The 25,515-nt window shown below is 43.9% G+C and overlaps 1 protein-coding gene across 6 annotated transcripts; it reads left to right on the top strand.

Moving 5' to 3' along the window:
• The first annotated feature begins 1,843 nt into the window (after positions 1-1,843).
• LOC129852709 (protein mono-ADP-ribosyltransferase PARP6-like) lies at positions 1,844-25,224 on the top strand. Of its 6 annotated transcripts, none has more exons than XM_055918322.1 (24): positions 1,845-2,147; positions 3,718-3,855; positions 4,283-4,360; positions 4,963-5,057; positions 5,250-5,310; positions 5,409-5,499; positions 6,923-6,989; positions 8,053-8,202; positions 15,719-15,869; positions 16,638-16,769; positions 17,168-17,263; positions 17,444-17,536; positions 17,642-17,767; positions 17,952-18,017; positions 18,190-18,257; positions 18,391-18,439; positions 18,556-18,668; positions 19,884-19,956; positions 21,591-21,660; positions 22,291-22,385; positions 22,479-22,542; positions 22,669-22,753; positions 22,968-23,101; positions 24,725-25,224. In XM_055918322.1, the coding sequence occupies exons 2-23, from the start codon at positions 3,853-3,855 to the stop codon at positions 23,068-23,070; spliced, it is 1,929 nt and encodes a 642-aa protein (XP_055774297.1). In that variant the 5' UTR covers positions 1,845-2,147; positions 3,718-3,852; the 3' UTR covers positions 23,071-23,101; positions 24,725-25,224. The 6 variants fall into 6 exon arrangements, with proteins under 6 accessions (XP_055774298.1, XP_055774297.1, XP_055774295.1 ...); XM_055918320.1 differs by having other exon boundaries at positions 24,102-25,224; XM_055918323.1 differs by having other exon boundaries at positions 1,844-2,147; positions 17,955-18,017; positions 22,968-25,224.
• Positions 25,225-25,515: the final 291 nt, after the last annotated feature.

Here is a 25,515-nt window from a genome sequence, read left to right as displayed (position 1 = left end):
TCACAAAGACACAGCGGTTAGAACCAAAATTCTCCAATTTGGACTCCAGACCAAAGGACACATTTCCACCAGTCCATTGCTCATGTTTCTTGGCACAAGCTAGTCTCTTCTTATTATTGGTGTCCTGTAGTAGTGGTTTCTTTGCAGAAATTCGACCATGAAGGCCTGATTCACACAGTCTCCTCTGAACAGTTGATGCTGAGATGTGTCTGTTACTTGAACTCTGTGAAGCATTTATTTGGGCTGCAATTTCTGAGGCTGGTAACTCTAATGAACTTTTCCTCTGTAGCAGGGGTAACTCTGGGTCTTCTATTCCTGTGGCGGTTCTCATGAGAGCCAGTTTCATCATAGCGCTTGAAGGTTTTTGCGACTTGCACTTGAAGAAACTTTCAAAGTTCTTGAAATTTTCCACATTGACTGACCTTCATGTCTTAAAGTAATGATGGATAGTTGTTTTTCTTTGCTTATTTGAGCTGTTCTTGCCGTAATATGAACTTGGTCTTTTACCAAATAGTGCTATCTTCTGTGTACCCCACTACCTTGTCACAACACAACTGATTGGCTCAAACGCATTAAGACGGAAAGAAATTCCACAAATGAACTTTTAAGAAGGCACACCTGTTAATTTAAATGCATTCCAGGTGACTACCTCATGAAGCTGGTTGAGAGAATGCCAAGTATGCAAAGCTGTCATCAAGGCAAATGGTGACTATTTGAAGAATTTAAAATTTAAAATATATTTTGATTTGTTTAACACTTTTTTGTTACTACATGATTCCATATGTGTTATTTCATAGTTTTGATGTCTTCACTATTATTCTGCAATGTAGAAAATAGTAAAAATGAAAGAAAAACCCTTGAAGGAGTAGGTGTTCTAAAACTTTTGAACAGTAGTGTATGTTGAATACTTAAATTAGCAAAAATGTCTAAAAACCTGTTTTTGCATTGTCATTATGGGGTATTGTGTGTAGATTGGCGAGATTTTAAAAAAGAAAAAAAAATGGGAAAAAGTCAAGGGGTCTGAATACTTTCTGAATGCACTGTATGCTCTATCTTTGTCTTCAGGCAGAAAATCTTTATAAGGGTCACTGCACTTTGGAATTCCTGCCATAACACATCAGCAAAGAGTGAGACAGCACTCCTTACTAAGAGTGGACACACAGCAGAGCCAAACGGACAGTTTGTTCAGAGCCTAATCTGTCTGTGATATTGGTCAGTACTTACCACGATACAGGGAGCTAACCAGGATAAACACTGATTAAGACTGTTGCACAGAGGCTAACTGCCATTGGCTCAGACACTGACTCAGCCACTGTACAATATCCTAAACAATATGCTGCTATATAATTGCTATACAAACTGCAATACATTAAATACTGTACCAATGCTTCTACATTTCATGAGTTAATTAGAATGTAATATGTTTCATGTTTTGTGGTTTCGTTCCTAAGTTTTCACTGTATATATTTTTTTGTTTCATCTTTTAGAAAAGGCGATTTGTGAGCGTAACAGACAGAATGGTCCTAAAATGGTATCAGACAACAGACATGCACTTCTTTCTCAAAAAGTGATTGCTGTGGTAGAGACACAGGCTTAGAAACAGACTCAGAAACACACACACACACACACACACACACACACACACACACACACACACACACACACACACACACACACACACACACACACACACACACACACACACACACACACACACACACACACACACAGCACTAACAGGACTGCCATTTTCCTCCATTTTTCTCTCCCCCTTCTCCCTTTAGCAGAAACACAGTCAGCTGCAAGTCACATGACCAGCTGCTAGCTCCAACTGAGCATGCTCAGGCCCCTCAGTGTTGTCAGGCAAAAACTAAGACGGCAGTACGAGCAGAGATCTGCAATAGATAAACACAGACATAGAGCAGCCACCTGGAAGCAGAGAGGCTGATACGGACAGGGAGAGAGAGGGAGGCAGCCATTTTGGCATTTACAATTCTCACTGTTGTTTTTAAGTAATTTTATTTTAATTTTTCATTCAGGGGGGACATAGCAGGGATATAAAAGCAGGTGTTCCCTTTAAGAGGGAAAGGATCAGGACCAAGGACAGCATCCTCCATCTCCATCCTCCATCTCCAGCTCCTGTATAGGTAAGCGTGCCGGACGGAGGAGAGGTGGGGGATGGGTAAAGCTGCATGCCTCTGCGTGTGTTTAATTCTCATTGAAGGGATGAGGGGAGGGGGGTCAGTTTGCTCTATCGGTATGTGAGACGACAGAGAGAGGCGAGGGGGGTGGGGGGTTCGGGGACATGGCAATGCAGGTGGGGGAATACGGGAGGAGGAGGGGGGGAGGGTAATGGTGAGTGGATTTGGGGGGGGGGGGGCGCTTTCCAAAAGAAGATTGCTGAACATCCAGGAGATGTGGAAAACCATTAATAGCAGAAGAACACATGATAAATACACTATAGTTGAAATGGAATGTGGTCTCGCCAGAGGCAGCTTTTGGTGAAACAAAATGGCTCAGTTTTGGGGAGAGATGAGGTCGCTGAACTGAGTAAGCACAGAAGAGGAAAGGAGAGAGCGGCAGAGGAAAAGAAAGGCAGTGTTTCTTCATTTGTATGGACTCACACGTATCTGGTAGAGGAGGCATCGTTGGATTTGTTGTTGACTCTAACAGCCACAGGCTGTGTATGTGTTGTGAGTGTGTGTTTATTAGCGTGTTCTGTGATAACAACCTGTATTCAACTATGAGCATCGTACAGCTGACAGGAGTCCATTACCATTATGCAGTTTAACTGATATAATCTTATTTTTGTGTTGGATGTGTCACTCTAGATCTTTTGTCGTCTATGTTGTGATTTTGTCCAATGTTGAAAAGGTATTGCCTTCAGTGCATGTTGTGTTTAGCTTAGGGGACACAATGCCTGATGTGTTTACACCTGAATGTAAAGATATGGCAGCTGAAATATCTGGAGGGAAGTACGCTATCATCTGTAACGCTATTATGCTTTTGTTGGGAGCTGTTAGGGATATATCATAGATTCAGTTTATAAAAGTACACACCTGGTACCATCTAGCACAGTGATCTCATCCTATGAGGTCATTGTGAGGTCTGAGAGCTTAATGGCTGATGTTGATGAAATATCACAATTTTAGGATGTTGAGAAAATGTAAAAAATGCCCAGAGAGAAATATATCCATCCCTGGCTTTAACTCCTGATTCAGCCAGATAAATATTTTGCACACTTTCAATTATTATTCCTAACAAATACTATTCCTAAACTTGACAGTGCAGGTAATACAATGAAGTGATTTTTACCAAATGGACTACCCTTTCCTTACCTTTTGTACACAGATTGAAAAGATTAGATGAAGATTCTGTTGGATATTCAGATTACCTTAACATACAATTGTGCACAAAGCACAACACATAAAGCCTCTCTCTCCCACACACTCTCCGTCTTCACTGTGATTAATGGGACGGTGACAGATGGCAGAAGTGGCTGTTGCTAGGATACATGTCAAGGTGGAGTGCAGATGATTGAAAGAAAAAGGGAAAAGGAGGCCACCATTAGGAAGTGGCAATGCGGAAAACGTCATTGCATCATTGTTTAGTGAACTGTGTTTATTTAAGGTAGATGCTTTGTGAAAATGCTGAAATAAGAGACATACTGTAAGCTTATTGTTCTTGTTTCTCCTTCCTGTCATGCCAAATGATTAGTTACCACAGTTTGAGAGGAAGTCCGAGTGACCAGGCCAGACTTCAACCTCAGTCCCTCCACCTACATGGAGCTCAGCTGTTATGGATGGGAGAAGCCTAACCCTGTCTGAGAAACCCCTATGAACAACAGACCCAATGGTGAGACGACTCTTATAACACCATATCCAATGGTAGTATCATAGTCGTAATACTGTAGTCTCTGTTTATCATCAGACTGCAATTATCATAATAGATACAGTCAGAACAGCTGATGTGTGTAGATATCTAATAGATATATAAGGCGTGATGCCTTGCTGTCGATAACTACTAAGCCAGACGAAAACATAATAGTGAATCGTCATACATGTTTTACAAATAATGTATTGAATATCTTTGGCTTATTTCATGTCTAGTTGTACTTTGTTTATCCAAATGGATCTCCGTCCATCCCCTTGACGTGACATAAAAAGCTTTATTTTGAAGTCTTTGAAGAACTGGCAGCTAAATGGACAGAGAGAGAGAAAGGATGGGAGATGGAGCGATAATAACTACAATGGCGTTTCACATCTGTCACATCTGCCTGCAGGACATCAAAGGCCAGTCCTGGACTGATGAGGAATCAGATGGGGAGAATGAGTCGGAGCAGTTCCTCTATGGGATCCAGGTACCCAGGCCGTCATGACATCCTCCCAGGCCTCCTATCCCTCCCAGAGGGCAAACCGGACAAAACTGGTTGAAAGGATGTCTTAATGACGTCATTTCAACCAGTTTTGCCCGCTAGGCTCTTTGGTCCAATACAAACAGAATCAACACATGGGGTCTACAGAACTCCCCTAGGGGTCTACAGTAACTGCAATCTTGTTACATCAAATCCTATGTGACATACACAATGTCTTAATCTTTCAATCAGCTTTCTACATAAAGTTATCTCTAAAGGATTGAGGTGAAAGTACTGTAAATTCAGTCCGGTTTTAAAAGCCTATTCTCCAGTGGATTCAGACCATCTACCGAGACATGAGAGCCTGTTTGTAGGCACTAATATATGTGTGTGAGAACGAGACAGATAGAAGACGGAACTAGAGATAGAGACATGCCGATACAGTCCTGTGAGACAGCAGAACAGGAGACTGCCCCTGTACATTTTCTAATACTACAGTCATTGTATACATGAGTATCAGTGCTAGCTCATATTACTGTACATGGATGCTACAGCAGCATCTCCATGGATAATTCAGTGGTCTGACTTGTGCCCCTCCCGGCCTGTAGGGGAGCTGTGCTGCTGACCTCTACCGACACCCCCAACTGGATGCAGACATCGAGGCAGTGAAGGACATCTATACCGACAGTGCTGTCTCTGTCAGGTACTACAGTACACACACAGTCTCCACAGCCAAGTCTCTAAACCAAGACCACAAACTGTTATTGTCATTATCAGTATATACTTTGCTACAGAGAACATCAGACCCACTGAGATGTCAAGTTTTTTGGTGCGTAAAAGCTTTTCAGTTTATGTGATTATTACATCTGAATGTTTGCTATTCTTCCTCTTTCAGAGAGTATGGAACCATTGATGATGTGGACATTGACCTTCAGATTAATATCAGTTTCTTGGATGTGAGTTTTTGTTTTTATTATCTTTGGGCATTCCAGTATTACAATTCAGCATTGTAGAAAGTGTATGTGTATATCATATGTGTGTGTGTTTGTTCCAGGAGGAGGTGGCAACAGCCTGGAAGGTCATCCGAACAGAGCCCATCATTCTGAGACTACGGTTCTCTCTCTCCCAGTACCTAGATGGACCGGGTGAGCAGAGCCCCAGTGGCTGTGCATGTGTGTGTGCATGCGTTCGCCTGCCTGTGTACAGTTGAAGTCGGAAGTTTACATGCACTTAGGTCGGAGTCATTAAAACTCGTTTTTCAACCACTCCACAAATTATAGCATTGGCAAGTCGGTTAGGACATCTACTTTGTGCATGACACAAGACATTCTTTCCACCAATTGTTTACAGACAGATTAGTTCACTTATAATTCACTGTATCACAATTCCAGTGTGTCAGAAGTTTACATACACTAAGTTGACTGTGCCTTTAAACAGCTTGGAAAATTCCAGAAAATAATGTAATGGCTTTAGAAGCTACTGATAGGCTAATTGACATCATTTGAGTCAATTGGAGGTGTACCTGTGGATGTATTTCAAGGCATACCTTCAAACGCAGTGCCTCTTTGCTTGAAATCATGGGAAAATCAAAATAAATCAGCCAAGACCTCAGAAAAACATTGTAGACCTCCACAAGTCTGGTTCATCCTTGGGAGCAATTTCCAAATGCCTGAAGGTACCACGTTCATCTGTACAAACAATAGTACGCAAGTATAAACACCATGGGACCACTCAGCCGCCATACCGCTCAGGAAGGAGACATGTTCTGTCTCCTAGAGAGAACGTACTTTGGTGCGAAAAGTGCAAATCAATCCCAGAACAACAGCAAAGGACCTTGTGAAGATGCTGGAGGAAACAGGTACAAAAGTATCTATATCCACAGTAAAATGAATCCTATATCGACACAACCTGAAAGGCTGCTCAGCAAGGAGGAAGCCACTGCTCCAAAACCGCCATAAAAAAATCCAGACTACAGTTTGCAACTGCGCGTGGGGACAAAGATTGTAAAATTGCAAAAAATTGCAAAAAATCAAGGTATTGGACTGGCCATGACAAAGCCCTGACCTCAACCCTATAGGAAATTTGTGGGCAGAACTGAAAAAGCGTGTGCGAGGAGGCCTACAAATCTGACTCAGTTACACCAGCTCTGTCAGGAGGAATGGGCCAAAATTCACCCAACTTATTGTGGGAAGCTTGTGGAAGGCTACCCAAAACGTTTGACCCAAGTTAAACAATTTAAAGGCAATGCTACCAAATACTAATTGAGTGTATGTAAACTTCTAACCCACTGGGAATGTGATGAAAGAAATAAAAGCTGAAATAAATTATTCTCTCTACTATTATTCTGATATTTCACATTCTTAAAATAAAGTGGTGATCCTAACTCACCTAATAGAGGGAATTTTTACTAGGATTAAATGTCAGGAAATGTGAAAAACTGAGTTTAATGTATTTGACTAAGGTGTATGTGAACTTACAACTTCAACTGTATGTGTGCCTGTGTGTGTTTAATCAGAGCTGAGCTCTTCACTCCTATGGGTTGTGAAATAATGAGTAATCTATTCTCAGAACCGTCAGTGGAGGTGTTCCAGCCCTCCAATAAAGAGGGCTTCAGCCTGGGCCTGCAGCTCAAGAAGTGAGTCCTACCCAAGTCATATGCCACTCAGCACGATTACTCATTCTGGTTCAGAGAGGCTATCCATGGGTCCTACACAAATTTCACAAGATTTCCACCATTTTCAATGACACCTATACAACTTATATGCAAAAGTATGTGGACACCCCTTCAACCACACTCATTGCTGACAGGTGTATAAAATCAAGCACACAGCCATGCAATCTCCATAGACAAACATTGGCAGTAGAATGGCCTTACTGAAGTGCTCTGGAACATTCAATGTGGCACTGTCATAGGATGCCACCTTTCCAACAAGTCAGTTCGTCAAAATTATGCCCTGCTAGAGCTGCCCTGGTCAACTGTAAGTGCTGTTATTGTGCAGTGGAAATGTCTAGGAGCAACAACCGCTCAACCACGAAGTGGTAGGCCACACAAGCTCACAGAACAGGACCGTTGGGTCGAGTGCACAAGCCTAAGATCACCATGCCCAATGCCAAGCGTCAGCTGGAGTGGTGTAAAGCTCACCGCCATTGGACTCTGGAGCAGTGGAAACGCATTCTCTGGAGTAATGAATTACGCTTCACCATCTGGCAGTCCGACGGACAAATCTGTGTTTGGCGGAGGCCAGGAGAGCGCTACCTGCCCGAATGCACAGTGCCAACTGTAAAGTTTGGTGGAGGAGGAATAATGGTCTGGGGCTGTTTTTCATGGTTCGGGCTAGGCCCCTTAGTTCAATTGCAGGGAAATCTTAACATCCAATGACATTCTAGACAATTCTGTGCTTCCAACTTTGTGGCGACAGTTTGGGGAAGGCCCTTTCCTGTTTCAGCATGGCAATGCCCAAGGGCACAAAGCGAGGTCAATACAGAAATGATTTGTTTAGATCTGTGTGGAAGAACTTGACTGGCCTGCACACCAACTCCATATTATTGCACATCATTTTGGAATGAGATGTTCGACGAGTAGGTGTCCACCTACTTTTGGTCATTTAATGTATATTATGGACTTAAATGTACAGTAGAGTCAATGACATCTGCTAATTGCTAATTGATTGTGACTGGTTGTGCTGTGTGCCCTATAGGATCCTGAGTACGTTCACGTCCCAGCAGTGGAAGCATCTCAGTAATGAGTTCCTGAAGGCCCAGCAGGAGAAGAGACACAGCTGGTTCAAGGCCGGGGGAACCATCAAGAAGTTCCGCGCAGGACTCAGCATCTTCTCTCCCATCCCCAAGTATGGCTCCTATTACAGCTTCTAGTATTATCCCGGCTACTATTACAGCTTCTAGTACTATCCCGGCTACTATTACAGCTTCTAGTATTATCCCGGCTACTATTACAGCTTCTAGTACTATCCCGGCTACTATTACAGCTTCTAGTACTATCCCGGCTACTATTACAGCTTCTGTACTATCCCGGCTACTATTACAGCTTCTAGTACTATCCCGGCGACTATTACAGCTTCTAGTACTATCCCGGCTACTATTACAGCTTCTAGTACTATCCCGGCTACTATTACAGCTTCTAGTACTATCCCGGCTACTATTACAGCTTCTGTACTATCCCGGCTACTATTACAGCTTCTAGTACTATCCCGGCTACTATTACAGCTTCTAGTACTATCCCGGCTACTATTACAGCTTCTAGTACTATCCCGGCTACTATTACAGCTTCTAGTACTATCCCGGCTACTATTACAGCTTATAGTATTATCCTGGCTACTATTACAGCTTCTAGTATTATCCTGGCTACTATTACAGCTTCTAGTACTATCCCGGCTACTATTACAGCTTCTAGTACTATCCCGGCTACTATTACAGCTTCTAGTATTATCCTGGCTACTATTACAGCTTCTAGTATTATCCCGGCTACTATTACAGCTTCTAGTATTATCCTGGCTACTATTACAGCTTCTAGTACTATCCCGGCTACTATTACAGCTTATAGTACTATCCCGGCTACTATTACAGCTTCTAGTACTATCCCGGCTACTATTACAGCTTCTAGTATTATCCTGGCTACTATTACAGCTTCTAGTATTATCCCGGCTACTATTACAGCTTCTAGTATTATCCCGGCTACTATTACAGCTTCTAGTACTATCCCGGCTACTATTACAGCTTCTGTACTATCCCGGCTACTATTACAGCTTATAGTACTATCCCGGCTACTATTACAGCTTCTGTACTATCCCAGCTACTATTACAGCTTCTAGTACTATCCCGGCTACTATTACAGCTTCTAGTACTATCCCGGCTACTATTACAGCTTCTAGTACTATCCCGGCTACTATTACAGCTTCTAGTATTATCCTGGCTACTATTACAGCTTCTAGTATTATCCCGGCTACTATTACAGCTTCTAGTACTATCCCGGCTACTATTACAGCTTTTGTACTATCCCGGCTACTATTACAGCTTCTAGTACTATCCCGGCTACTATTACAGCTTCTGTACTATCCCGGCTACTATTACAGCTTCTAGTACTATCCCGGCTACTATTACAGCTTCTAGTACTATCCCGGCTACTATTACAGCTTCTAGTACTATCCCGGCTACTATTACAGCTTCTAGTATTATCCCGGCTACTATTACAGCTTCTAGTATTATCCCGGCTACTATTACAGCTTCTAGTACTATCCCGGCTAATATTACAGCTTCTGTACTATCCCGGCTACTATTACAGCTTATAGTACTATCCCGGCTACTATTACAGCTTCTGTACTATCCCGGCTACTATTACAGCTTCTGTACTATCCCGGCTACTATTACAGCTCCTAGTACTATCCCGGCTACTATTACAGCTTCTAGTACTATCCCGGCTACTATTACAGCTTCTAGTACTATCCCGGCTACTATTACAGCTTCTAGTACTATCCCGGCTACTATTACAGCTTTTCTAGTACTATCCCGGCTACTATTACAGCTTCTAGTACTATCCCGGCTCCTATTACAGCTTCTAGTACTATCCCGGCTACTATTACAGCTTCTAGTACTACCCCGGCTCCTATTACAGCTTCTAGTACTATCCCGGCTACTATTACAGCTTCTAGTACTATCCCGGCTACTAATACAGCTTCTAGTACTATCCCGGCTACTATTACAGCTTCTAGTATTATCCTGGCTACTATTACAGCTTCTAGTATTATCCCGGCTACTATTACAGCTTCTAGTACTATCCCGGCTACTATTACAGCTTCTAGTACTATCCCGGCTACTATTACAGCTTCTAGTATTATCCTGGCTACTATTACAGCTTCTAGTACTATCCCGGCTACTATTACAGCTTATAGTACTATCCCAGCTACTATTACAGCTTCTAGTACTATCCCGGCTACTATTACAGCTTCTAGTACTATTCCGGCTACTATTACAGCTTCTAGTACTATCCTGGCTACTATTACAGCTTCTAGTACTATCCCGGCTACTATTACAGCTTCTAGTACTATCCCGGCTACTATTACAGCTTCTGTACTATCCCGGCTACTATTACAGCTTCTAGTACTATCCCGGCTACTATTACAGCTTCTAGTACTATCCCGGCTACTATTACAGCTTCTGTACTGTCCCGGCTACTATTACAGCTTCTAGTATTATCCTGGCTACTATTACAGCTTCTAGTATTATCCCGGCTACTATTACAGCTTCTAGTATTATCCCGGCTACTATTACAGCTTCTAGTACTATCCCGGCTACTATTACAGCTTCTGTACTATCCCGGCTACTATTACAGCTTATAGTACTATCCCGGCTACTATTACAGCTTCTGTACTATCCCGGCTACTATTACAGCTTCTAGTACTATCCCGGCTACTATTACAGCTTCTAGTACTATCCCGGCTACTATTACAGCTTCTAGTACTATCCCGGCTACTATTACAGCTTCTAGTATTATCCTGGCTACTATTACAGCTTCTAGTATTATCCCGGCTACTATTACAGCTTCTAGTACTATCCCGGCTACTATTACAGCTTTTGTACTATCCCGGCTACTATTACAGCTTCTAGTACTATCCCGGCTACTATTACAGCTTCTGTACTATCCCGGCTACTATTACAGCTTCTAGTACTATCCCGGCTACTATTACAGCTTCTAGTACTATCCCGGCTACTATTACAGCTTCTAGTATTATCCCGGCTACTATTACAGCTTCTAGTATTATCCCGGCTACTATTACAGCTTCTAGTACTATCCCGGCTAATATTACAGCTTCTGTACTATCCCGGCTACTATTACAGCTTATAGTACTATCCCGGCTACTATTACAGCTTCTGTACTATCCCGGCTACTATTACAGCTTCTGTACTATCCCGGCTACTATTACAGCTCCTAGTACTATCCCGGCTACTATTACAGCTTCTAGTACTATCCCGGCTACTATTACAGCTTCTAGTACTATCCCGGCTACTATTACAGCTTCTAGTACTATCCCGGCTACTATTACAGCTTTTCTAGTACTATCCCGGGTACTATTACAGCTTCTAGTACTATCCCGGCTCCTATTACAGCTTCTAGTACTATCCCGGCTACTATTACAGCTTCTAGTACTACCCCGGCTCCTATTACAGCTTCTAGTACTATCCCGGCTACTATTACAGCTTCTAGTACTATCCCGGCTACTAATACAGCTTCTAGTACTATCCCGGCTACTATTACAGCTTCTAGTATTATCCTGGCTACTATTACAGCTTCTAGTATTATCCCGGCTACTATTACAGCTTCTAGTACTATCCCGGCTACTATTACAGCTTCTAGTACTATCCCGGCTACTATTACAGCTTCTAGTATTATCCTGGCTACTATTACAGCTTCTAGTACTATCCCGGCTACTATTACAGCTTATAGTACTATCCCAGCTACTATTACAGCTTCTAGTACTATCCCGGCTACTATTACAGCTTCTGTACTATCCCGGCTACTATTACAGCTTATAGTACTATCCCGGCTACTATTACAGCTTCTGTACTATCCCGGCTACTATTACAGCTTCTGTACTATCCCGGCTACTATTACAGCTCCTAGTACTATCCCGGCTACTATTACAGCTTCTAGTACTATCCCGGCTACTATTACAGCTTCTAGTACTATCCCGGCTACTATTACAGCTTCTAGTACTATTCCGGCTACTATTACAGCTTGTAGTACTATCCTGGCTACTATTACAGCTTCTATTACTATCCCGGCTACTATTACAGCTTCTAGTACTATCCCGGCTACTATTACAGCTTCTAGTACTATTCCGGCTACTATTACAGCTTCTAGTACTATCCTGGCTACTATTACAGCTTCTAGTACTATCCCGGCTACTATTATAGCTTCTAGTATTATCCCGGCTACTATTACAGCTTCTAGTACTATCCCGGCTACTATTACAGCTTCTAGTACTATCCCGGCTACTATTACAGCTTCTAGTATTATCCTGGCTACTATTACAGCTTCTAGTACTATCCCGGCTACTATTACAGCTTATAGTACTATCCCGGCTACTATTACAGCTTATAGTATTATCCTGGCTACTATTACAGCTTCTAGTATTATCCTGGCTACTATTACAGCTTCTAGTACTATCCCGGCTACTATTACAGCTTCTAGTACTATCCCGGCTACTATTACAGCTTCTAGTATTATCCTGGCTACTATTACAGCTTCTAGTATTATCCCGGCTACTATTACAGCTTCTAGTACTATCCCGGCTACTATTACAGCTTCTGTACTATCCCGGCTACTATTACAGCTTATAGTACTATCCCGGCTACTATTACAGCTTTTGTACTATCCCGGCTACTATTACAGCTTCTAGTACTATCCCGGCTACTATTACAGCTTCTAGTACTATCCCGGCTACTATTACAGCTTCTAGTACTATCCCGGCTACTATTACAGCTTCTAGTATTATCCCGGCTACTATTACAGCTTCTAGTATTATCCTGGCTACTATTACAGCTTCTAGTACTATCCCGGCTACTATTACAGCTTCTAGTACTATCCCGGCTACTATTACAGCTTCTAGTATTATCCTGGCTACTATTACAGCTTCTAGTATTATCCCGGCTACTATTACAGCTTCTAGTACTATCCCGGCTACTATTACAGCTTCTGTACTATCCCGGCTACTATTACAGCTTATAGTACTATCCCGGCTACTATTACAGCTTCTGTACTATCCCGGCTACTATTACAGCTTCTAGTACTATCCCGGCTACTATTACAGCTTCTAGTACTATCCCGGCTACTATTACAGCTTCTAGTACTATCCCGGCTACTATTACAGCTTCTAGTATTATCCTGGCTACTATTACAGCTTCTAGTATTATCCCGGCTACTATTACAGCTTCTAGTACTATCCCGGCTACTATTACAGCTTCTAGTACTATCCCGGCTACTATTACAGCTTCTGTACTATCCCGGCTACTATTACAGCTTCTAGTACTATCCCGGCTACTATTACAGCTTCTAGTACTATCCCGGCTACTATTACAGCTTCTAGTACTATCCCGGCTACTATTACAGCTTCTAGTATTATCCTGGCTACTATTACAGCTTCTAGTATTATCCCGGCTACTATTACAGCTTCTAGTACTATCCCGGCTACTATTACAGCTTCTGTACTATCCCGGCTACTATTACAGCTTCTAGTACTATCCCGGCTACTATTACAGCTTCTGTACTATCCCGGCTACTATTACAGCTTCTAGTACTATCCCGGCTACTATTACAGCTTCTAGTACTATCCCGGCTACTATTACAGCTTCTAGTACTATCCCGGCTACTATTACAGCTTCTGGTATCATCCCGGCTACTATTACAGCTTCTAGTATTATCCCGGCTACTATTACAGCTTCTAGTACTATCCCGGCTACTATTACAGCTTCTGTACTATCCCGGCTACTATTACAGCTTATAGTACTATCCCGGCTACTATTACAGCTTCTGTACTATCCCGGCTACTATTACAGCTTCTGTACTATCCCGGCTACTATTACAGCTCCTAGTACTATCCCGGCTACTATTACAGCTTCTAGTACTATCCCGGCTACTATTACAGCTTCTAGTACTATCCCGGCTACTATTACAGCTTCTAGTACTATCCCGGCTACTATTACAGCTTTTCTAGTACTATCCCGGGTACTATTACAGCTTCTAGTACTCTCCCGGCTCCTATTACAGCTTCTAGTACTATCCCGGCTACTATTACAGCTTCTAGTACTATCCCGGCTACTAATACAGCTTCTAGTACTATCCCGGCTACTATTACATTTTCTAGTATTATCCTGGCTACTATTACAGCTTCTAGTATTATCCCGGCTACTATTACAGCTTCTAGTACTATCCCGGCTACTATTACAGCTTCTAGTACTATCCCGGCTACTATTACAGCTTCTAGTATTATCCTGGCTACTATTACAGCTTCTAGTACTATCCCGGCTACTATTACAGCTTATAGTACTATCCCAGCTACTATTACAGCTTCTAGTACTATCCCGGCTACTATTACAGCTTCTAGTACTATTCCGGCTACTATTACAGCTTCTAGTACTATCCTGGCTACTATTACAGCTTCTAGTACTATCCCGGCTACTATTACAGCTTCTAGTACTATCCCGGCTACTATTACAGCTTCTGTACTATCCCGGCTACTATTACAGCTTCTAGTACTATCCCGGCTACTATTACAGCTTCTAGTACTATTACAGCTTCTAGTACTATTCCGGCTACTATTACAGCTTCTAGTACTATCCTGGCTACTATTACAGCTTCTAGTACTATCCCGGCTACTATTACAGCTTCTAGTACTATCCCGGCTACTATTACAGCTTCTAGTACTATTCCGGCTACTATTACAGCTTCTAGTACTATCCTGGCTACTATTACAGCTTCTAGTACTATCCCGGCTACTATTATAGCTTCTAGTACTATCCCGGCTACTATTATAGCTTCACATTCATTATCCTGGTCAGATTTCATCATTACATTTACATTTAAGTCATTTAGCAGACGCTCTTATCCAGAGCGACTTACAAATTAGTGCATTCACCTTATGATATCCAGTGGAACAACCACTGAGATGACATCATCACTGTCATCTCAGTAGTCAATGGGTACATTTTACTTCCATTCAATAATACAATTATTGTGAATACTCTTGATTAATATAATATTTAGATTAAAACGTTGACATGGTTTGCAAGAAGAACGATTTTGCTCACAATCCGCTATACATGTACAGAGCATAATCAGCCTCCCTGATGGAAAAATGTAGAAAATTGCCAATCAAAATAAACATTCTATCGCAGCAAACATGTTATTTTTGGGAAGCCTATTTGAGTTTGGACGTATAACATTTGTATGTGTAAACTATTTTAAAGACTTTTTCCCGAACTCACTTCACTCGAGGGAGGCTCTGATTGATCGTGATAGCACACGCGCAGATCAATAACAACACAGGAACGCCAATAAAGGTTGTTTTAACCGGGTTATGCTTACTTTGCTTGATCTTACGCTGATTAAGATAATCAGATTAAGGTGTTTACATGACTAGTGCCAAACTCGGAGTATTGCCATAATCAGCTTAACATTGAATTATTAGTGTGCATGTAAACATACTCACTAATTGGTTGCTCTGAACTTTTGTGCTCCTATAATTTTCTTGCGTAGGTGTCTGAATGTCTGTCTGTATGTGTATGTACTATATACTTCCAGGTCTATGCATTAATGGTCTCTGGGTTGTGTGTGTGTGTCTGTGTTCCCAGGTCCCCCAGCTACCCTCTGATCCAGGACACGGTTCTGAAGGGGAAGCTGAGTGTTCCAGAGCTGAGGGTGACCCGGCTCATGAATCGCTCCATCTCCTGCACCATGAAGAACCCCAAGGGGGAGCTGTTCAGCTATCCCCCCAACAGCCAGGTCGGAGCCACCTCGCCTCACCACCACCATCACACACCCCTCTCCTGACTGGCCCTCTTACCCCTATACACATCAGCACAGACAACACAATATTTTCTATTTTTTATTTGTTAAGTTTACAACAAAAACATCTCAGAAGTGAGAAGAGATGCATTGCACCAGATTTAGCTAACAGCTAACTTACATCTGCAGGCCCTTGGCAGGTGAACATATAAACATGAAAACATTGTATACAAAAGGTCAACATACATACATCAGACATGTTCAAAACACCAGTCAAGACATGCAGACACGTTTCAATACAGAGGTCAAGACAATACACATAAACGTCATTCTACGTATTGCTGTTGGACCTGATGGTATTTGAGTTGTGAAACCCAAAAACACATGTCTAAATATTGCTCAGAGCCCAGTTATTGCACCTACTGAAATTTCACGTTTGTGTGTTTTGATGTGTATTCTATTGCATTAAAAAAATCACTGTGACCTTACAGCTAGCTAGAACAGTCAAACACAATACATCATCCATATCAGAAAGTGCATGAATTCAGAGCAATACTCGTCACAAGCAACTATTTCCCCATTCTATTATCCATAATATCGAATTGTTTTCTCGCTTTGAACTACCTGAGAACTTTGACTGGTCCCCTCCCCCAACCAACACACCTACAGTACTGTACCTACCTTCCTTCCTGAGCCTCTCCCTACCCATATCTGACATGGCTGGCGCCGTGTCCCATAATGCTTTGTCTTCACTGTACCCATCAGACTGTGGCTGTCCCAGCGGCCAGGGCCCCAGCGCAGATTACCACGAGGCAGCTGATTGAATTGTTTTTCTCATCCCAGGCGGGCGGCCACTGCAAGAACATCCCTACCTTGGAGTATGGCTTCTTAGTACAGGTAGATAAGACCTCAAGGACAAAGCTAGGGCCCTAATAGGCTTTTAGTTCACTCTGAACGTCCTTCCAAAACAACTCCAAAGCGCAAACACTGATAGGACTATCAAGGGTCAAATTACCCTTACAAGAGTTAGAGGACATAGTATGTGCTCAAAGAAGTTCTCCGCCTCAGTTTAATTGATTCATGAAAGTTGAAATGAGGAAATGTTTTATCTATCAAATTATTTAGATTCATGTGCGTGTGTATAATGGGTTTGTTTCAACCCTGGGTAAAGTGACAGACTAAAACGTTGATAAGAGGCCCAGTCAGCTGATGATGTCATGATAGGAGAGTGATATATGGGGCTGGAGGAGAGGAGGGAGTGATTGGCAGGAACACCATGTTTTGTCTCCTGACAGATAATGAAATACTCGGAGCAGAGGATCCCCACTCTCAATGAGTACTGTGTGGTCTGTGACGAGCAGCACGTCTTTCAGAACGGATCCATGTTGAAGGTAGACCACATAAAAAAACATACAGTGTGAAGTGAACGTTAAAATGTAAATGTTTCAATTCAGCTATGAGCAAGTTTCTTTGTTTCACTCAGATTGATGTTTGTTCATGTGCGTGCCGCTTTCCCTGTGTGTGTGTGTGTGCGTGCGTGCGTGCGTGCGTGTGTGTGTGTGGGTGCGCAGCCGGCTGTGTGCACTAGAGAGCTGTGTGTGTTCTCCTTCTACACTCTGGGTGTGATGTCAGGAGCAGCAGAGGAGGTGGCCACTGGAGCAGAGGTGACTTCCTGACTAACAACACACACACTTTCTCTATCCCCCTGTCTTGTCTGTCTGTCCCTGTCTATCTGGTGATGACTGATCGGCTTTCATGTTGATCCTTAGGTGGTGGATCTGCTGGTGGCTATGTGTCGGGCTGCTCTGGAGTCTCCTCGTAAAAGCATCATCTTTGAACCCTACCCATCTGTGGTCGACCCCAACGACCCCAAGACTCTGGCCTTCAACCCAAAGGTTACTACTGTTGCTGTGGTTACACACCACGTTACAGGATGTCTGGTTATCATAATATGTGATAACATTCTGAAACATTACTTTGGGCTCATTAAATGGGTTGTAGATATTAATCCAATGTTTTTCTCTCTCCCTGTCCTTCTGACGCCTGTCTCTGTGGCTCCATCTTGCTCCCTGGTCACAGAAGAAGAACTATGAGAGATTGCAAAAAGCACTGGACAGTGTCATGTCCATCCGCGAGATGACCCAGGTACTGAGGCTGGGGGAGGCTGGGATGAAGGAAGGGCAGTGCTGGACTTGGGCTGTGAAAAGAGACTATATATGTGTTGTTGCATTGAATCGTCTCCTTGTCATATTTTGATTTGGTAGTTTAGTGACGAAATGATAGTGGGGTGTGAAATAATGAACGCTGTCTTTTCCAGGGCTCATATCTGGAGATTAAGAAACAGATGGACAAACTGGACCCTCTGGCTCACCCTCTACTGCAGTGGTAGGTAGAAGGTCTCTGCTTACACCTCCTGCAATCTAAACCGCCAACCCTGTTCTGCTTCTTTCACGAACCTGTTTTTCTTCTCCCCATCCTATCCCGTCCTCTCTCTCCCTCTCTCTCTCTCCCTCTCTAGGATCATATCCAGTAACCGATCCCATATTGTCAAGCTGCCTCTGAGTAGGGTATGAATAACACAGATCTCTGGTGTCTGCTCTTCCTCGTAACTGTTGCCGTGTGTTCTCCACTACATGATTCTCTATTCTCTCTCTCCTTCCCTCCGTCTCTCTCTCTCCTATAGCAACTGAAGTTCATGCACACATCCCACCAGTTCTTGTTGCTCAGCAGCCCGCCTGCCAAGGAGGCACGCTTTCGCACGGCCAAGAAGCTCTACGGCAGCACCTTTGCCTTCCAGTGAGTCCCCTCTCTCTCCCCTAAGGGTGCCACTCCCCTGTAGTGGTCCCATATACAGTATGTGGCAACACCAACCTCCCCTTAACCATAGACTCCCACATACAGAATAGGTACTATGTTATATTAAGTTTGAGATTACTTGATTCGTCAATTGTGCACAAAGTCCAACCAAAATTAATTCCATCCCTTCCCAAAGACACATCCAGGTTGGAGCAGGGGGCTGCCACACTGGGCGCCAGTGGAGCAGTTGTCGTGGGGGGTTAAGTGCCTTGCTCAAGGGCACAATGTCAGGCAACGGCATTTGGGATTAGATACCAGTATCCTCCGGTTGCCAGCTCACTTCCACACCGATTTTCTTCTTCCTGTCAGATCCGGGATTGAAACTTCTAGGCTACCTGCCGCCCAGTCTTATAGACAGAGGCAACACAAAGTAGAGTCCCACATGTCTGGTAGTTACAGCATCCACCAGCTGACAGCACAGTGAACAGACACCACACCCTGTTTTCCCAGCAGTACTGGGTCCCTGATGTAGCAATATCAGTGTGAGCAACAGACAGCCATGCCCCTGCTGTACAAAAGGCACGAAGCAGAAGCATGCATGGGACTATCTGAAAGCAATCAGAACGGTCTCAGTCCCTCAGGCAGCTAGCTGATTTAAATTCAACAACCACTCCTCTTGAACAGTGTCTCTGCTAAAAATAACAGCATGGCTACCCTGTTTCACCCCTGGTGTTTATTTGAGGACAATAAGAGATGAGAGAAGGTATAGTTTGATGCATTCCCACTGAGACTTCTATTCACGTGACATCCTGCTGTTGAAAGGAGAAGGAGGGGTGATGTAATATCATGAGATTTCTGGGCTGTTCCTGTGCTGTATGTCCTCAGCCATTCTGCTGTCTTTAGCAAACAAACATGCCAAGTTTAGAAAATGTGAGAAAATAGAATTACTATCTCATACAATCAGCCAAAAACACAGTGTAAACAGACGTATTGCATTGCCAATACGATGTAGATATCTCCCGGCATGAATGATTTACTCGAGGTACAGTATAACAATATGCCCATAAATGGTGGGCAAAAGTGGAAATAATTATGTTTTGAACGCTCTCTGCACAGCATTGTTGGAGCCTTTAGAAAGCACTGGCCCTGTTTGAGGAAGAAGTGTTCAGTATTCACAACTCTCCTTCTCTCTCTCTCTCCCTGCACCTGCTCTAGTGGTTCCCATATAGAGAACTGGCACTCCGTTCTGAGAAATGGACTAGTCAATGCCTCTTATACCAAACTGCAGGTATGTAGATCCAGCAGTTGGCTGAGCTAAGACGCATCCCCCCTTGGACAGAGCCTGTCTGTCCTCATCACACACAGTGCAGGTTGGCTGTCCAGCTGATCCATTTTGACAGTAACGGATGCCAGGTTTCTCTCTCAATGTATTGGGCGCTTTAAAATGCCAGGCCCACCAGTAATTTTCCCCTGGCATATGTCGAGCACTTCCTGTTTCCTGCTCTGACAGCAGTGGACGCCACGCCTCTTCCTGTCCTGATAGAGAGGCGGAGGGGCTGTGTTGTCTGCTGGGGGGCTGGGGGTTACCAGTCGGCCTGGCTGGAGGCGTGGCTGCCTGGGTTGACCACTAAGAGCACTGAGTAGACTAGGTCAGAGGTTACGACTGCTGCCCCGCCCCATGTCTGTCTCGCTATGAGGATCCACAGAGTGGGTGAGTGGGTGAGGGATCCAAGGAAGGTCAGTAACGGTCATCACCTATACTGTCTCTCGTATTTACCTCTATGCTGAACCTAATGATGTTTAATATGTATATGGCTGATCCTCCTGGCAGTTCAAGACCCTGTACAAGACATTAAACCACATGCATGACAAAATTTCTATGTCTATAGACTGTTAGGTTCATGCTGTATGCACCTTTGAGACACGCCATCTCGCTCCTTCCTGTTATTATATTATGCTGTATGGATGGGAGAAGTCAGCAGGGTGTTTGTTGTCAGTGAGCGGTTTATTATGAGCATATTACAGCATTAGAACCTTTGTTGTTAGAGCTTTGAAGACTCGTCGTTCATCTCCTTGTTCTGCGTCCCTCGCTCTCTCCCTCCTCCTCACCTTGAGCGCGTGTTTGTTCATTCTATCATGCCTTCAGCTCGCACAGCAAATCTCATTGTGTCTCTGTCTCTCTCGCACGCTGTCCTTCAGATACATGTCATCTCTGTCTCCTAAACTCAGAAGTGATTCTTCTTCCTCCACTCTCACAAAGTATTTCCGTGGGTGTCACCTCTCCACTGGAGCTGAAACTCCCTCTGCTCTGCCATGGATGTCCATCAAACATTCCCCCGTCTTCATCATCCGTCTTCATCCTCATCCTCCCCTTGTTCTGTCGCCATCCGTTCTGATGTGGTTCCACGTTATTATGGATGATTTACATGAATGTTCAACACAAGACTTCTACATGGACGTGTGTTACCTCACCTCAACACCTTATGAGGTCTCAGTGGGTAGTGGAACAGGAGACTATGTGGTCCTACAATAACCAATGTATTGTACTTTAGGCAGGTTTCTTTTTCTATTGCACTTCACCTCGTGGTTCCACATAGTGCCCACTGTGGGCTACCTTCTACCTTCTCTCTGCACTGCTACCTCTCTGTGTGTGTCTCTCTTGTATGTGTGTGTGTATGAGAGTGTGTGCCTCTGAGTGTATGTTCCTCTGGCAGTGTGTCTCTGAGTGTGTGTGTGTGTGTGTGTGTGTGTGTGTGTGTGTGTGTGTGTGTGTGTGTGTGTGTGTGTGTGTGTGTGTGTGTGTGTGTGTGTGTGTGTGTGTGTGTGTGTGTGTGTGTGTGTGTGTGTGTGTGTGTGTGTCTTGAGTGTGTGCGCTGCTGGTGGGCTCTCAGTGATTCTTCCCCCTGCTCTTTTCAACACAAGCTGCATGGTGCAGCCTATGGAAAGGGTATCTATCTCAGCCCCATCTCCAGCATTTCCTTTGGATACTCAGGTAGGAATGACCCTCTGTCCTGCAGGCTATGGCCTGTTCTCTCTCTCTCTGTCTTTGTCTCTCTGTCTCTCTCTCTCTGTCTTTGTCTCTCTCTCTCTGTCTCTGTCTCTGTATTTCTCTCTGTCTCGCTCTGTTTCGCTCTGTTTTTCTGTCTGTCTCTCTCTATGTCTCTGTCTCTCTCTCTCACCCCTCGTCCTTCAGACTGTTGGTTGTGTCTGCTCTCTTTGTTCAGCTGACTTGTCTCTGTCTCTGGTACAGTCCATCTTCATCTTTGGGTTGGGTTCACCTACTTGTGCTGTCCCTGCACTACATTGTCCTGTGTGTCCACTGTGGGGCTGCTGGTCTGGTCTGTATGTGTCTGGCTCTGTGCATTGCATATCACACACTCATCTGATGTCTTCTAGTTTTGTGTGCATGTGCGTCCAAGTCTAACTGGGTAAGCAAGCAGCCATCTTTAAGTAAGGTTGAGCAATACCCTGACCCTATGCCATCCTCACCTCCTCTGTGTTGTTCCATCAACAGAACTCAAAAGTATGTTCAGCTGTTGACCTGTTTAGCATATGGTATTATCTTAGCTCTAGTACAGCTATAAGCAGCTTTGTGTTTGTTTACATCCGTGTGTGTGTTCAGGGATGGGTAAAGGACAGCACCGCATGCCCACCAAAGATGAGCTGGTGCAGCGTTACAACCGTATGAATAGCGTCCCACAGGTGCAGTGTCTGATGGTGAGAGACTCATACACGTTTTACTTGCAACCATTTGCCCTGTTGATACGTGTCCGAGCATTACATCATGCTCTGTACTGACTGCTTCCACAGAGCCGTCCTATCCAGTCAAGGTTTCTCCAGAGCCGGAATCTAAACTGCATTGCCCTTTGTGAAGGTAAATACTGTACCACATGAAATGTATAGACTAGCTTGGTCAATTTTGAGCCGTTGTTCTTGGTCATGGGGTGGTGTGTTTTGTTAACGATGACCCCTTCCATGTCTCGCTGTCTGCCTGACTCAGTGATCACGTCCAAGGACCTCCAGAAGCACGGCAACATCTGGGTGTGTCCTGTGTCCGACCACGTCTGCACGCGCTTCTTCTTCGTGTGAGTAACCTCGTCCTGACTCTTATCGTTCCCCTAGAAATCCGTGTGACACGTTGGTTCCGTCTGTTGCCTGTAAAGGTGTTATTGCGTTTCCGTAAGAGATTCCACAACCATGTAACAAAATGAGGAACAATAGAAACGTGACACACAGCAAGACAGCGAACTACCAGTCACATGGTTTCATCGAATGTGAACGGTCACCTCTGTGTTGCAGGTACGAGGACGGCCAGGTGGGAGATGCCAACATCAACACCCAGGAGCCCAAGGTGCAGAAGGAGATAATGCGTGTGATCGGCACCCAGATCTACTCCAGCTAATGGAGGCTCCCCGGGGCCCTTGGAGGAACAGGTCTGTACTGCAGATAGACCGACAGACAGAACTATAGACATAAATACAGACAGACGTTCGGGAAACACAAACTCAGACCAGATGAGGGAGGTTGATGATCTTTACGCCTCATAGCTACAGTCCTTTTCCCTCACTTTTTATTCCTCTGCTTTCCGTTCTCCCTGTGTCTGGCTAGCATATGTAACAGTTCCTACTCTGTGCTCCAGTGAGCCACACCCGTGGATGAGATAGAGCTGGAGAACACAGGGATGAATGAAGGAAACCTTAGCTGGACTGGTTTGCCACACACACACACACACACACTCTGAGCTGAAGCGCAAGCGCTCATACACACACACACACACACACACACACACACACACACACACACACACACACACACACACACACACACACACACACACACACACACACACACACACACACACACACACACCTCCCTTTCAGCCCCTAGTCTCTCATTTCCTCCTGAGCCACTGTCAAGTCTCATCCACTCTCTTTTATCAGCTGCAAATGTGAGAATCCTTTGGACTATGTATCTATAATCATCAGTTCTCATTATGGATACCTAGAAGAAGAACAAAGAATCATGTTTTGTTTATTACGTCCCCCTGTGGGTGTTGAATAATGGATCTACATGCATATAGAAGGTTGTTATTGTATTGTGTTTGTTGTAGGCATTATCTCAGTGATCCGTTTATTTCCTATTCTTTGACTAATGGCATAAATTAACGGGCCAAGATGCAATTATCTCCCGGGTCAAAGCACTGTTCTACCATGCCTCGTCATGTAGTGGGTCAGTTTGTCTTCAGATAGCACAGACAGAGGGACCTGAAGCCCTCTGGTTGAGTAAAATGATTGTATGTTACACAGGAGAATCCATCACTAGCTAATATTGTTACCAGTCTGTCAGGAGAGACTAGTCACAGACAGACACAGCCACAGCCTGCTCCCTCTGTAGACTAAAGGCTTTCTTGTCTTCTCCTGACGTTTCATTTAGGGAAATTAGACCGGAGAGTCAAAATGATGACACAGAGAATACTGGTGCCCTCTAGACTGCTGAATCTGAGAGAGCATGATGCAAAACCCATAGCAACACTCTTCTTCGAGAAATCGCACTGACAAGAGGAGCTGTTCTGCCATGGCCATAGACTTATCTTTGTGACTTGCTCCATAAAGTACAGTCCATCCCACTCTGAGAGACTAGGGCAGTGACCCCAGGTGAATCCATGCCGTACAGCCCACTACCCCTCCCTACTCAGAGATATAACACATGAAGATATTATATGGCCCTACCCACAGGACACTGGATGTTGTTCAAGTGCTTTACTTACATATTTATGGTTTACCTTGGGGAACGGCAACCCTGTGTATAATTTACTCTGTTTATCAATTAGTTGTATGTATGTGTGGGTTATTCATATTTTCTGTACTATAGTACATTATACTGGACATTGCACTTATTCAACATTTGCTTAGCCCAGATAAAATGTATGATCTCTCTCTCTCTCTCTCTCTCTCTCTCTCTCTCTCTCTCTCTCTCTCTCTCTCTCTCTCTCTCTCTCTCTCTCTCTCTCTCTCTCTCTCTCTCTCTCTCTCTCTCTCTCTCTCTCTCTCTCTCAGACTGTCTCAAGGTCTACCTGTCTAGTGTGTAGAAAGACAGGGAACCACCGAAAGATTTATATTTGGAGTAAAAGTAAACAAAAGAACTAAAATGTCCCTTTTGGTAAAATGTCTTCACTAGGACATGCATACATAGTGGCGTGGTGTTGAACAACAACAACAAGAGTGTATTGTACATGTGAATATGGACCAGAGAAGGAGAAATGTACTGTTGGGAGAGAAATGGCTCTATCTGCACATGTCAAATATTGTTTGTAGAAATGGAAAGACTGTGGGAAACACCTTACAAAGCCTTCAGTATCCAGTGCTCCTTCTAGCTGCGGTATGTAGGGCCCGTTGACAGCTGATGCCTATTGTCCCCCCCCCCCCCCATAAAGAGTGACTGTATTCAGATCCCTATCTGTTCTTGTCCTTCTCTGTCAGTGGTGTGTTCATGATGGTGACGACGATGGAAAGATATGATGAAAGGAATGAATAAAGATTTTGCACAATTTTAATAATGGTCTCCTTTTCTTTTCGTAATGTTTAGAGAGTCGTTGATTGCGTTGTGGAACGGAAAGGGTGTTGTTACCGTACAACGTTACATGGAAATATGTACTGGTGTCTCGTAGACTGCAGGGGGCATCCTCGCCCCGTGTGACTACCCAGACTTGATTACTGTCCACCATGCCAACTGTTGTAGCAGTGTGTCTCACTACCGTGATGATCAATGGCAGTTTTATTAAACATCTAACTTCATCAATTAAAAATAACATTTTTAAGCTACAGCCATTGGGGTGTACAGGTGCATC

Source organism: Salvelinus fontinalis, chromosome 4, assembly GCF_029448725.1.
Source record: "Salvelinus fontinalis isolate EN_2023a chromosome 4, ASM2944872v1, whole genome shotgun sequence".
Taxonomy (NCBI): domain Eukaryota; kingdom Metazoa; phylum Chordata; class Actinopteri; order Salmoniformes; family Salmonidae; genus Salvelinus; species Salvelinus fontinalis.
The sequence above is the reverse complement of the archived record's forward strand: the minus strand, read 5'-3'. Positions and strand labels throughout refer to the sequence as shown.